At 34.3% G+C, this 14,339-nt stretch overlaps 2 protein-coding genes across 5 annotated transcripts; both read left to right on the top strand.

Annotated features, from left to right (window-relative positions):
• The first annotated feature begins 1,856 nt into the window (after positions 1-1,856).
• On the top strand, positions 1,857-4,546 carry LOC117686521 (uncharacterized). Its single transcript, XM_034461570.2, has one exon. It carries the CDS (start codon positions 1,948-1,950, stop codon positions 3,934-3,936), a length of 1,989 nt encoding a protein of 662 aa, XP_034317461.2. The 5' UTR covers positions 1,857-1,947; the 3' UTR covers positions 3,937-4,546.
• A 4,270-nt stretch (positions 4,547-8,816) lies between these two features.
• Positions 8,817-12,495, top strand: LOC109617876 (Tripartite motif-containing protein 3). 4 transcript variants are annotated; one of them, XM_034461561.2, is made up of 5 exons: positions 8,817-8,899; positions 9,008-9,088; positions 9,645-9,710; positions 9,934-9,973; positions 10,174-12,495. In XM_034461561.2, exon 5 carries the CDS (start codon positions 10,181-10,183, stop codon positions 11,840-11,842), a length of 1,662 nt encoding a protein of 553 aa, XP_034317452.2. In that variant the 5' UTR covers positions 8,817-8,899; positions 9,008-9,088; positions 9,645-9,710; positions 9,934-9,973; positions 10,174-10,180; the 3' UTR covers positions 11,843-12,495. The 4 variants fall into 4 exon arrangements, with proteins under 4 accessions (XP_034317452.2, XP_034317453.2, XP_011428810.4 ...); XM_034461562.2 differs by having other exon boundaries at positions 9,645-9,715; XM_011430508.4 differs by lacking the exon at positions 9,934-9,973.
• Positions 12,496-14,339: the final 1,844 nt, after the last annotated feature.

Here is a 14,339-nt window from a genome sequence, read left to right as displayed (position 1 = left end):
TTTTAGTAAAAAATTATAAAACCATTGAATTTGTTTAGACAAATAAAACAACTATGTGTAACAACTAAAAGAACAATTTAAAATGGCATGCACTGATTAATTTTTACCAAAAATGCTAACAGATAAGATGGTTAATTCTTGCCCCAAGTAAGGGATTATTTATGGCCATTTTGATATTATGAGCTATTCTCATACATGTATATACAGCACAAATACTCACTGAAAAAGAAAAGTAATTATGCTCCATCCCTGTATACATGCATGAGCTTGACATAATCAAGCTCAGTATGTATGCCTATAAAAGTAAAGAAAATATCAATAAATAAATTTTAATTTTAAACAGTATGTACCTTTATGAATATTAACTAAGAGTTTATTTTAAAAAATGTAAATGCAGAGGATGATTAATCAATATTGCTACTGTGAAATGTATAGACATACACATCTGTATGAACTCATTTCACAGATTGAGAGAAATATGCATTATTGCATAACAGCAATTTTATATAACAAGTTGTTTTATCATGTAAAGACAATCTAAAGATATACAATATCAGAATTTTATAATATTGTTGCAACACATCATTTTCACGTCGCCATGGATCCAGGCTTACTGCTGGACACAGGACACCTGACATTGTGAAAATGCATATGACAACAAATTATCTGCAAGTATGGTTTCAAAATAAACCAAATACCACTTATGAGGAATACATTTGGAATGCAAATATATCTATAATACACGTGTGTATGTGAACTTCCGAACTGTTGTGGGTATAAATAACAGTGCATGCAGTGTCTGGTATATTATCCATATTTTGTGTATATGTATCTTTCATTGATAGACATTCACTGTAACCTTAGAGCAATCATACACATGTATACATGCAAGGGCCCTTAATTGGAATCATTAACCTGAATCTCTAATATAAACGAAATTTGCCTTACAATAAACAGGAAACAACCCCCCCCCCCCTTCTTTTTTACTGAAATCAAAGAGCCCCGCCCACTTTACTTATATCGATATGCACAGTACCTTGTTTATTTGTTTGTTTTGCTTTTATCAAAAGATATAAATACAGATACCAACAAACAATACCATAATGATTTTGTTCATCATCATTCATGATATTCTACCACATACGTTTAAAAGAATCTCTCCTTTTAATAGCGATTACATACTTAAGCTTCAGAGTTCAGTCTACATTACAATTGTGATATATTACAAGCAATATAAGAACTTTCCAAACTTAAAATGATCGATTAACATTAACTGTTACCTCTTTCACTTATTTATGTCATTTTAATTGCAATCTCATAGTTTATAAATATAAAATTCACACTTACAAGGATAATGATTGAAGTTGTGCAGCTCATCTTCGCCATTGCTCAGAATGAATGATAACCCCATGACGTCAGGGGTCAGCGATATGTAAATATTGATATTTAAGTTTATGATTGAAGTATACTAAGTTAATTAGTTGAAATATTTATAATTTACCTTTATAAACAAAATGAATTAATACACGGTAAATAATAACAAGATATAAAAACATTTTCATTCATAGTGATTGTTTTATTCATTTTTGCCGCCAGCAGTCACTTAGCAATCCGGAAAATTAAAGTTGCCCGGATACGGCTTTGTCAATAAAAAATATCCGTGACTTCCTCGTCTGTTCATCTGCCCCTGTGACACATTCTACATCAACTCGTAAAAATGTGTACATCAACTCGTAAAAATGTGTTTGATACGCATTCGGTTCGTATACCCGCTTTATAGCACTTTTCCCGCTCCATATTTTCATAAAACGAAAGTAGACGTTCGGTACATCTCTGATCTTTTCGAGATTCTATACAAATTCATTCCGAGGCATATCGAGCATTCGTTTTGAATGGCGGCAAAACCTCAGCTCAGCTAGGCTAGAACTTTCAAGTATTTATCCTGTCATGGCTGAACTTTCGCTGGAAAATCTCCCAAAAGACAGTGACAAATTCTGTTGTCCAATATGCCTGGAGGAGGTAAGGAACCCCAAGTATTTGCCATGTTATCATACGTTTTGTAAATCCTGTATTCAGACCTACATATCAAGTACGGCTGCGTGTAGCAGTGATAATTCTCCTAAAACTATTCAGTGTCCCGTATGTAGGAAGTCCATCCAAGCTCCAAGTGATGACGCCTCCAGTGAAGAATGGGCCTGTAGTTTACCAGAAGATAAACTGATTCTGAGTATGTCTATAGACTCGGATCAAAGTGAAAACAAGTATTGCATGTTTTGTCAGCGAGATGACAAAACTGTCCAAGCAAAACATTGGTGTAAAACTTGTGCAGAAACGATTTGTGATGATTGCAAGTCCTTTCACTCTTTTGTCCCGATGCTCCAGGGACACAAAATTGTAGGTCTCTTGGATAATTTGGATTTGACAAATGACATTGAGGTAGATGAACCATGTTTGGTGCATAAGGGGAAGTATCTAGAGGTCTTCTGCCAAGATCATGATCAATTATGCTGCAGCATATGCTTTGCTACCAAGCATAGAACTTGTGAAAAAGTGGAGGCCATTGAAGAGGTTGCATCTGATCTTGATGAATTCAGCAATCAAATAACACCAACATGTTTTAAAGATTTCTTAAAGAGACTTGATCATATACGGGAAAGATATGGGAAAATAGCTGCACACCTTCAAGATAAAAAACAGGCAATTTTCTCAAGCACTGATACAAAAGTTGAAGAAATAAAATCACTAATAGATAAAGCTCATAACCAATGGATGAAGCAGTTTGAACAGAAACATTCAGATGCCATTGCAAATATTGTAATTGCATCTGATGAGGTGAAACGACTTGCCATAACAGTACAAGAGGCGAAAACCATTTTGCAGAGAGTCATAGAAAATGGATCGACAAAGCAGATCTTTATCACTAGACACAAAGTACGTCATCAGATCTTGGATCATGTGAATCGTTTGTGTAATTTGAACATCTGGGATTTCGTTCACAATTACAATCAACCTGATACGGATTTCCTTCGTCAAGTTAGTGAAAACCAAAAGTTTCAAGATGTCAAGGCACTTGAAATAGCCTCAACCACCATTGAAACAGTGTCAGAATTTGCTGCTGAATTGCAAAGGAATAATATATTGCTAAGACGAGAAATTATGGCAAAAAAAGACTGGATGAAAGTTAGATTTGAAAAACTCTCTGAAGTTCAGCTACCATCTCGGGTTGGTTATGGATTATTTGTGGGGGATACCAAAGTCCTTCTCTCCATAGAATACCCACCATCTCTAGAGATTTATGATGTGACCAACTCAATTGCAAGATGTGTTCGATCCTATCCGTGCTCATCCATTCCTTTTGGACTATGTCACTCCGGAGAGAGTACGAATAAAGTGTATGTTTCTTTTAATACCCATGTGGAACATTATCTCATTGATATCTCTAAAAGTATTTCATTTAAGAAGATAGAAACCATTCATCTCACATCACCCATGAAGGCAATTTCACGTGGTGCAGCAGTGCTTTTTTCGAGAAGTGATTCAACAAGAATGATTTGTTCACCTGATTTTTCAGTCAAGCATAATTTGAAAAGCTATGCAGATGGATGTCGACCATTAATATCAGCGTCATTTCATTGCGACAAGTTTGCTCTTATTGAAGGAAAGAAAGTAGTTGTTGTAGACCAAAACAATGAAGAGATTTATAAGAGGGAGCTGCCTGCAGTTTCCCCCCGTGGAGTGGCATTTGATTTAGAGGACAATATTTTTGTCTGTGTGAAGATCAACAAACTGAGGCAGATAAACAACTGGGGAGTTGGGGACCGCTACATCGAATTACCAGGAATCGAACAGTCATACAATGTAGTTCTTCATCCTGCAGGGGAGAAAATTCTGGTTCTGGATTATAGCAAGAAATTTTGTGTTTATAAAGTTGTATAAAATCACAATCATGAGTGACAGAGATTGTTCTGTGCTGGTGTAAAATATTTGTAAAGGAGAAATTACCAATACCATGTAAAAGTAAAGTGTGTTTTAATAGACAGAAATTTAAGCAAGTGATGTTAAGATGAAAGATTGCTTCAATGCATTTTTTTTGCATAAAATTACAAAAAATGAATTGTCAAGATCACATGTACAGTTCTGTTTATATAGTAAACATTTCATGTGTTAAAAATCTTTGTTCAAATAAATATGATTCAATGCATTTTGATGGCCTTTTTAGGTCCATTAAGGCATAATGAAATAGAACCATTTTAACAAGACCTTGGACTATTTCTTGCATCAAAAAAAGTTTAAAATGATGCTAATTTCAAGCGAAATAAACACCGATTGTGTAGTCTTAGGGTCTTAGCTCAAAAGCCAGATAAATCGTGTTGATTTCAAAGACCCATGGCTGAATGGCCAGCAATGGAATAGACAGGCCTACGCTACAATGCTGTTTGAAAGAACCACCTTAAGTCCAAGCTCTTATTAAAACAGTTATAAGGGTTGTTTAGCCACAAGTTTTGGAGTGCCAATTTGCTAAGTCGTTGAACCCAGTAAACATTAAACATCACTTTGTTGAGCTTTTATCTTAACTTATAAAATGCAATTAATCTGGCAAATAACATGGCAGTTTTTAAGTTGACAAGAAAAGAATCGCCCTAAATTAAGAAAATTTTTAAGAATTTCTTAGGTTGAATTAAGAATTTTTAAAAGAATTTCTTATGCTGAAGAGAAAGGAAAATCGCCCTAAATCGATGTGCTTCCTCTTGGGTACCGGGTAATGGACACGCTCCACAAAATGTAACAACAGGAAAGTATTCTACCATTATTCTACTTGGATGTGGTAGTGCCTCTGGGGTTGCCATTCCGGCTTACTTTGCGTTTCCTGGGATGCTCATGAGGTTGGACTTAATAGATAGTGCGAAACAATAAGTTGTAACAGAGAGTGTTTATGGCCAACTCTGTTAGTTTCCTGAATTACAAGTATTTGTAGAACATGTTCTTGGTGGACGTGATGAATCTTTTTTGGCACATATCTCATGTTTTTGTTGAATGGGCAAAAGAACATAATATTGTTTACATGTTATGTCAGCATATACTAATCAGTGGTGTCGGAAGCTAATTGAAAGGGGGGCTGGACATATCAAAAATCTTGACAAGCAAAAAAAAAATGAGGAAAGGATTAATATTATGGTTATATCTAACTTTGCATGAAAAAGTTGGAGGGGGAATGTTTTAAAACACATTATGTAGAGACGGAATCGCATCACATACAAAGAAAAGCACAATGATGAATGCGCATGCCATAATGATAACTGCACATCACATATGTAATGATGAATGCACATCACATAATGCCAAATGCACATCACATATGTAATGATGAATGCACATCACATTATGCCAAATGCACATCACATATGTAATGATGAATGCACATCACATAATTCCATATGCACATCACATTATGCCAAATGCACATCACATATTACCAAATGCACATGCCATAATAATGAATGCACATCACATAATCGAAGAAGTATACCACATAACGATAAAAGCACGCTACATAATGATACAAGGACACCACATTACGATTAAAGCACACCACATAATGATACAAAGACACCACATAATGATTAAAGCACGCTACATAACGAATTAAGTTATATGCTATGATAAGACAGTCCAGGCGTTCCATAAAATTGCCTGAAGAATGTACATGTATGTCGAAAAATAAAATATTTGATATCAATAATTCGAATTTTTGATATCAAAAAATAATTCTTGATATAAAAATTAATTCTTGATGTCAAAAAATCTATTGTGATATCAAAAAATCATTTTTTGATATCACAATTTCGAATTCTTGATATCAAAAAATGATTTTCTGATATCACAAAATAGATTTTTTGATATCAAGAATTAGAGTTGATTTTTTGATATAAAAAAAATTGAATTGATATCAGAAAATCATTTTTTTGATATCAAAAAATCGAATTCTTGATATCACATACAAAATCATTTTTTGATATCAAAAAATCATTTACATTTTCTGATATCAGAAAATCTATTTTTTGATATCAGAAAATAAGACTTACATAAAATTACTATCAACTTAATGAATGTTCCCTGTAATGCAACTTTAGTTGTGATTCAAACATGTAGATGTCACTTAAGAATAATAATGAATGCCTTATTTTAAACCTGATTTCATTCTGGCAAGTTTTGCCATAAATACAATGATCAACACTGCTTTCTTTGCGATTTGCTGTGAATATTGAAAAATGATGGCCTCGCATAATATAAAGAGTTATACAGGCGTACAGTTAGCGCTTTCAATATATAAGACCAGAATTATCAAGAACACTTATTAAATTTTGCATTAAAATAAATAAAAGACAACAAATATTTAAATGCAAATCTGGCTCTGTAGTTCGGCAATTTAATTTTGGGTCAAGGGAGTATTCATTAAATAGGTGAAATTTATTCGCCATTTTCTTTGAATTTCTGATATCAGAAATTCGAATTCTTGATATCAAAAAATCAGTTTCAATTTCTGATATCAAAAAATCATTTTCTGATATCAAAAAATCGAATTTCTGATATCAGAAAATGATTTTTGATATCAGAAAATCGATTTTTTGATATCAGAAAATGGATCGTATTTTCTGATATCAAGAATTCGAATTTCTGATATCAAAAAATCATTTCCTGATATCAGAAATTCGAATTCTTGATATCAAAAAATCATTTTCTGATATCAGAAAATACCTCAAAAATATTAAAACGGTGCCCCATATTATCATGTACATGTAACGGTACTATTTTCGTGTGAATTTAAGGTTAATTAGTACAAAACTAGTGCAATTTTTTTTGTTCAGTTCCTGAAGTAAGAAGTAATTAAAGTGTGTTCGGATAATATTCACAAAATACGTAAGAACTGATCGTTTTTCATATCATATTCAACTTTGATTTATGTTAAAACATGAAAATCATTTAAAATGTATGTTTTATTTCCCCATCTAGCGGTTATTTGACTGTGAATATTTGATGTGAAGTATTTTAGAATATACCAGTACTAAAATATCCTTTTGTTTTACCTCTGCCCTAATAAAATTCCCTCCAAAATACTCAGAAACAAAATAATGGCGGAAAAAGAAGACACAAGTGTAATTTCACTGAGAGTAAATTCAGAGCAAAGAGAAGCAATTATACAGTTTTTTAACTTCAATAATTGGGATTTGGAAGAAGCAACAGGTGAAGGAATTCAGATCAATGCTGATGAGACAGATGAGAATGGTGACGTGCTGGGAAATTTTGAACGGACATTTCACATTCCCCAGGACAATAATATTGAGGAATGTCCCCATTGCTTATGCAGACCCTGTATAACCAATGAAAGAAACCATCAGATGTGGTGGAAATCGGAATGTGAACCACCAAGCAGACGGAATAGTTCTCTAAGAAAAGAAAAATATAAATTTTTCTGGACTATGCTGTTCCACAGAGGTGTATTTCAAGACCCAAGATACAAAAGCCGAAAACTTGAGATTATGCACCAAAATCCGAGGCTGCGTGGCGTAGTTTGTCATCGTAGGGATGTTTTACCTTCATGTGTTTTAGAGACAGTGAGAAGGTGGCTTCCAAATCTAAAAAATGTGCCATATATGGGACATCGCTGGGAGTAAAACCCTCATACATTTTTAATGATAATTGGTAATGTTTTCGATCAGTGTGCTGTATATCATTGATAACATTTTATAATCTCGAAGTCCGACTGTAATTAATCCGTCCACGAAGGCCCCATACATTCATTGATAAGGAACTTGATACGGAGAGTAAAGCAGCAGGACGGACACTAGGCTGTAAACATGTGTGTTCTTTCTATTTGTATATGATTAGCAAAGTGATAACGAAGTAATAAAACAATTACAGGGATTACTTTGTGTTATTCAGTTTTGAGGTAAGACAAGCTGTCCGCCATTTATTGTGAGTGCGTCTATAGCAATAGGCATTTCCGGTAGAAATGTAAACAATAAGCAACTGTCAATCAAATCTGAGGAAATTTGAATTTCTGGTTCACTTCAAAACTTTAAATGAAAATTTCAAGAGAAATAAAGCATCTATAATTAATCTTTTATTATCTGAAAAAGCCTTTCAGTTGACTTGAGTTATGGAACAAAAATTATTTTAAAATTTTTGTTGATAAATGTTTAAATTCAGAAATTTCTTCTCTGAAGTGAAAGGTGGCAAGAAAATTGAAATTTCCTCCATTTTACTCATTGGCTGCTATTTATACCCCAACCCCGGTCTTTAAACGATGATATTCAGAACAGAGTTATCGTTCGTGTTAAACTACGTGTAGAGCGGTTGAAAATATATAAACATAGGGTTGCTTAATCAAATCATAGCCGTGTTTGATGCTTGTTGTGTGCAATACCAGGTTTTTTAAAAAAAATAATGGGTGTCTTTTTTGCATAAAAACTTAGTATATCGATTCATTTTCAAGGAACAGTATAGTTTGTTTCACTATTGATGCTATAACTAGGTCAGGCGCGGATTGAAAATAAATCCTAAGGGGGATCTCTACTAAGCATGTAAATTGTTGCAACGGCAGATAAAAACTATTTGTTGTATTGTTACATTTAATTCTAAAACTCATGTTAATGGAGATAAAGTTTATTAAAATCAATAAACGTTTAGATGTAATATTTGACTACGAGTACCAAGATTCTATAAAATAGACTACAAACACGAAGCACGATTTTAACTGCGAAACTGAAAGGGTTCAAATATAACCACGTGGTCTATAATTTAAATGACAATAACATTCGCAGGGGTGACTAGATGAAAACATGGCGGACCCCAAATGATTCCAGAGTTTTTCCCTTGGTTGCAGGGGTTAACGAGAGAAGTAGGTGCCCAGATTTTTTCTGAGGTGTAAAAAAACACATGTATTTTCATTCAAAACTGGAGTGAAAAAAGTGTGCCCTAAAAATATTTTTTCTAAATTTTATTTCAGGAGTGAGTGAACATGCCCATAATCTGGCAATAAAACACCTATGTGACTTTGATGTAAACACTCTGATGCCTTGCTGGACTGGTATGTATTTTATGGTACCTAAATGTTTAGATAGAATAGTACTATATGATGTGAACGGGAAACATCTGAGAAGTTGGATTTGAGTGCCTGAGGTGACAGGCACGTAGCATCAGGGGGGGGGGGGGCATCCCCCCCCCCACACTTTTTCTCGCAGCAACTAAATTTTGTAAAATTTACATAATTATAAAAAATTGAATTATCATGGAGTTGGCCCCCCACTTTTTTGGGAGCCTGTAAAAAAAAATTAGTATAAAGATAAGGAAATGAGGACTGAAATTGAAAAGTTATAATATACCCCCCCCCCCCCCCCCCCCCCCCCACGGATTAGGATTTTGAAGATTTTGGGAAAGTCCTTTTTTTTTTTTTTGCTTGTCAAGATATTTTGGATGAGTTTGGCCCCACTTTCAAAAACGATGCTACGTGCCTGGGTGAGACTAAAGGTGAGTAATTTTGGTAAGAATATATAGCGGAAATTAATACTGTTGTGACACCTGAATGAGAGATATTAACAGCGATGAAAGGGAAGAAACTCTAACAATAATTTATTTCTGATCAGGTGAGGATCAGCCATGTTTTGAGCACACACACATCATGCAGACAGACCAGACAGTTAAAGGTTAAAGTAAGGTACTTTATTGTATATCAAATGTATTAATTCCTTAAATGTTTAAATTACTAGTACATGATTAACAGTTAATGCTGTAAACATACGTGTTTTAATCATACATTATACTATTTATTAAGAATATAACTACTTTCACTTTGAATTTAGGCCTAAATAATGTACTAATCATACATACTAGTACGCTACTATAGTTTAGCCTATATCAACTTGATTTTATTAGGTGACAGAGAATATTCTGTAAGGAAGGTTTCTCAGTTAAGGTACTGCAGTATAGTTTTAAATTATAAAAGAAATTTTATGACATTTTAATTTTTGACACATACAAATATCCATTCATTACTGTTTGACTGTGTATAAAGAAAAAACAAGATATTTGCAAATGCTGTTTTATTTTCTTCAATATACACATATTCTATCATATCATGTAATACAAAAAGAGTATTTTAATTAATCTTTTTAGAAAAATCATGGATCCTCAATCTAGTGCCCAGGATATACCCCGATGTGACTTATGTGAGACCGCCATAGTACAGAGCTACTGTGACTTTTGTCATGTCAAACTGTGTAAGCCATGTATAGGAGAACACATCTCTGATGAATATTACAAACATAAAATTGTCCCTTTCCAGGAACGAAGGTCAACCCTTATTTACCCAAAATGCGAAACGCATTCACACAAAAATTGCAAATTTCAGTGCGAAGATTGCAATAACATTTTTGTTTGTTCTTCCTGCATAGCATCTGAACAACATGAGAGGCACAAATTTGTAGAAGTTACAGAAGTTTACAAATCAAAGAAAAAAATCATTAAAAAGGATAGGGAAGAGTTAGAAAATTATATTTCCCCATCTTATGAAGAAACTGCACTCCAATTGGAAAATCAACTTGCCAACCTAGATGGAGGATATGAGAAACTTACATTGGCAATTACCAAAGAAGGAGAGCAATGGCACAGAAAAATAGACGTCATCATCAACAAAATGAAAATGGAAGTCAATGAGATAAAAGTGAAACACAGAGATATTTTAATGAAACACTTAGATGAAAACAAGCAGATACAATCTCTTATAAAGCAAACACTACTGGCCATAGAAAAAATAGAGAAATCTACTGAAGTGTCTTCTACCACTGAATACAGCTCTAAGATTAGAGAGTTCAGCAAGATTCCATCGAAAGTTCAAGTATCACTGCCAACATTCATCTCAAAACCAATAGACCGCGAGAAGCTTTATAAGTTGTTTGGTCACATCACCCCATTAGCTACTGCTTCTGTAAAAAATGTTCCGTCACTAAAGCAACCAAGTATTTCAGTCAGAGAACTACTGGTTGAGCCGAAGCTTGTTAGTACAATACATACTGGGTATAAAGATCTACGCAGTGTTACCTGTCTAAATGATGGCAGGATATGGACGAATGGAATGACAAATGATATCAAATGCTTCATTGTAGGTTCAGTCCTCCGGAAAATCAAAACAAAATCAGGGGAGCGCCCCAGTGACATAGCTGTAGACAGTAATGGAGATCTACTGTACTCTGATAGGACGAGAGGAACGGTGAATAAAGTAAAGAATGGACAGAATGAAGAGTTGATTATATTACAGGGATGGAGACCTATTCAGTTGTGTGTAACCTCTACTGGTGATCTCCTGGTTACAGTGTTCAGTGACGATGAAACTCAATCCAAGGTTGTCCGTTACTCGGGATCCACTGAGAAACAAACAATTCAATATGATGATAAAGGTAAACCTCTTTACTCAGGGAATAGTTATATAAAATACATCACTGAGAACAGAAACCATGACATCTGTGTCGCCGACAGTGTTGCTCTTGCAGTAGTTGTGGTAAGTCAGCACGGGGAACTCAGATGGAGGTACACTGGTTATCCGTCAGTAACAAAGAACAAATCATTTAAACCCTATGGCATCACAACAGACAATCAGAGTCGTATCCTGACAGCAGATTATTACAACCATTGTATCCACATTCTGGATCAGAATGGACAGTTTCTCCGATACATTGATAACTGTGGTCTGAATAGTCCCTTTGGTTTATGTGTGGACAATGACGACAATCTGTTTGTGTGCGAATATTACAACGGTAATGTAAAGAAAATCAAGTATTTGAAGTAGACATCAACATTCATGAGAAATAGTGTAAAAAGAGAAAAGGTAGACCAAAACAATGAAGAGGACTATAAGCGGGATCTGCCTACAGTTTCACCCCTGTGGAGAGGCATTCGATTTACAAGACAATATTTCTGTCTGTGTGAAAATCAACAAACTGAGGCAGATAAACTACCGAGGAGTTGAGAACGTTACATCGATTTAACGGGGGTCGAACAGTCTTACAATGTAGTTCTTCACCCTGCAGGGGAGAAAGTTCTGATTCTGGATTATAGAAAGAAATTTTATGTTTACAAAGTTGTATAAAATCACAATCATGAGTGACAGAGATTATTCCGTGCTCATGTAAAATATTTGTAAAGGAAAATGTACCAAAACCATGTAAAAGTAAAGTGTGTTTTAATAGACAGAAATTTAACCAAGCGATGTTAAGATGAAAGATTGCTTCAATGCATTTTTTTGCATAAAATTACAAAAAATGGATTGTCAAGATCACATGTACAGTTCTGATGATGTATTAAACATTTCATGTGTTAAAAATCTATGATCAAATAAATATGATTCAATGCATTTCGATGGCCTTTTCAGGTCCATTAAGGCATAATGAAATAAGGGTTGTTTAGCCATGAGTTTTGGAGTGCCAACTTGCTAAGTCTTTTGGAGAGTCATTGCACCCAGTAAACATTAAACACTTTGTTGAGCTTTTATCTTATCTTTTAAAAAGACAACTAATCTTGCAAATCACATAGCAGTTTTTAAGTTGACGAGAAAAGAATCGCCCTAAATTAAGAATAAAGACTTCCTTAAGTTGAATTAAGATTTTTTAAGTTCTTAAGCTGACGAGAAAGGAATCGCCTTAAATGAATGTGCTTCCTCGTGTTGTACCGGGTAATGGACGCTCCACAAACTGTTACAACATGAAAGTCCTCTACCATTACTATACTTGGATGTGGTAGTGCCTCTGGGGTTGCAATTCCGACTTACTTTGCGTTTCCTGGGATGCTCATGAGGTTGGACTTAATAGATAGTGCGACACATTAAGTTGTAACAGAGAGTGTATGTCCAAACTGTTAGTTTCCTGAAGTACAAGTATTTGTAGAAAATGTTCTTGGTGGACTTGATGAACCTTTTATTGGCACATATCTCATGTTTTTGTTGAATGGGCAAAAGAATATAACATTGTTTTGCATGTTATGTCAGCATATACTAATCAGTGGTGTCGGAAGCTAATTGAAAGGGGGGGGCTGGACATATTAAAAATCTTGTCAAGCAAAAAAAATAAACAAATAAAAAAAAAAGGGAAGGATTATTGTTACGGTTATGTCTAGATTTGCATAAAAAGTTGGAGGTGGGGATAAGCCCCCCTTTAGCCTACCCGGTTCCGACGCCTATCATTTACAAGACTCATATGTGTTAGCTGTCATCGTCCCTTTCAGAGAATTTACAACAATTTGTGTCACCAACACATACGAGCAACATCAGTAGCGATTGTATAATCAAGATGTATGCCTCTTTGCATGTCAGGCATACCTACTACTGTCGTGTCGAGTTTTAAAAAATGTCTAGTTGGGGAACTTGTTTGCGGTGAGGGACGGTTTAGAATCAAGGCTCCAGTCAAGACAGTTTGTGGTGACTGTTGAATATAAAACCAGGGAAAGCGTAATCACATCGAGATTTTTAAATTTACGCCAATGATAACTAGAGATACTGTGAGCAAGCACAATTGATACCCCCCCCCCCCCGCTAAAAATAAATCATAACTCATGTATTTTTTCTATTATAGAAAATATTGGATGAATCTATTTCACCGTCCATTTTCTATAAATAACAACTGCTCTATTTTTAAAACTGTTAATGCTTATATGAGTACACAAACCAATTTCTATTCTTTAAATTCCATTTTAGCTTAAGTTAACTGTTAATGCATGAGGACATTTGCATCCTTATGTTATCAAACATGACTCGAATCAAACATTTTGAATTATTGGTCTACTGAGCCCGATTTTTTCCGAATTTTTTTTCCACACATTTTTCTTCCACAAAAAAATACATCGGGCGTTAACAGTTTTCACATATGACGGTGGTGTTAGCTTCTTTTGAATTTCGTTTCGTTTTTATTATTTATGCATTTTGACCTGGGAACTATCGCATGTATTAAAAAATGTTCACGTATCAAATCAAACAGAGACTTCGGTAAATCAAACAGTTGGCTTTTAACCTGCGCAAATTAAGCAAAATCTGATGCATTAACAAAGTACAAAAATACAATTCATTCTATTGGCAATTCGGTATGTTCTTTTGCATAATGGTTGATGAATGCAATGTGTTTTGTTGAGATGCTCAGCATTTTCTCGAGTTTATTCAGTTTAAATAGAGTTTAATATCGCTGACGGAAATATGTAGTTATATACATGATTCATTTTGAAAAATAAATTGTGCTCGTTTCTTATATTTGTTTACAATTTCTATTTACTAACCATATTTGAGTGTTTAGCTTCTAATA

The sequence above is a fragment of the Magallana gigas genome, chromosome 4 (genome assembly GCF_963853765.1).
Source record: "Magallana gigas chromosome 4, xbMagGiga1.1, whole genome shotgun sequence".
Lineage (NCBI taxonomy): Eukaryota > Metazoa > Mollusca > Bivalvia > Ostreida > Ostreidae > Magallana > Magallana gigas.
This window is presented reverse-complemented; position numbering and strand designations above follow the sequence as displayed.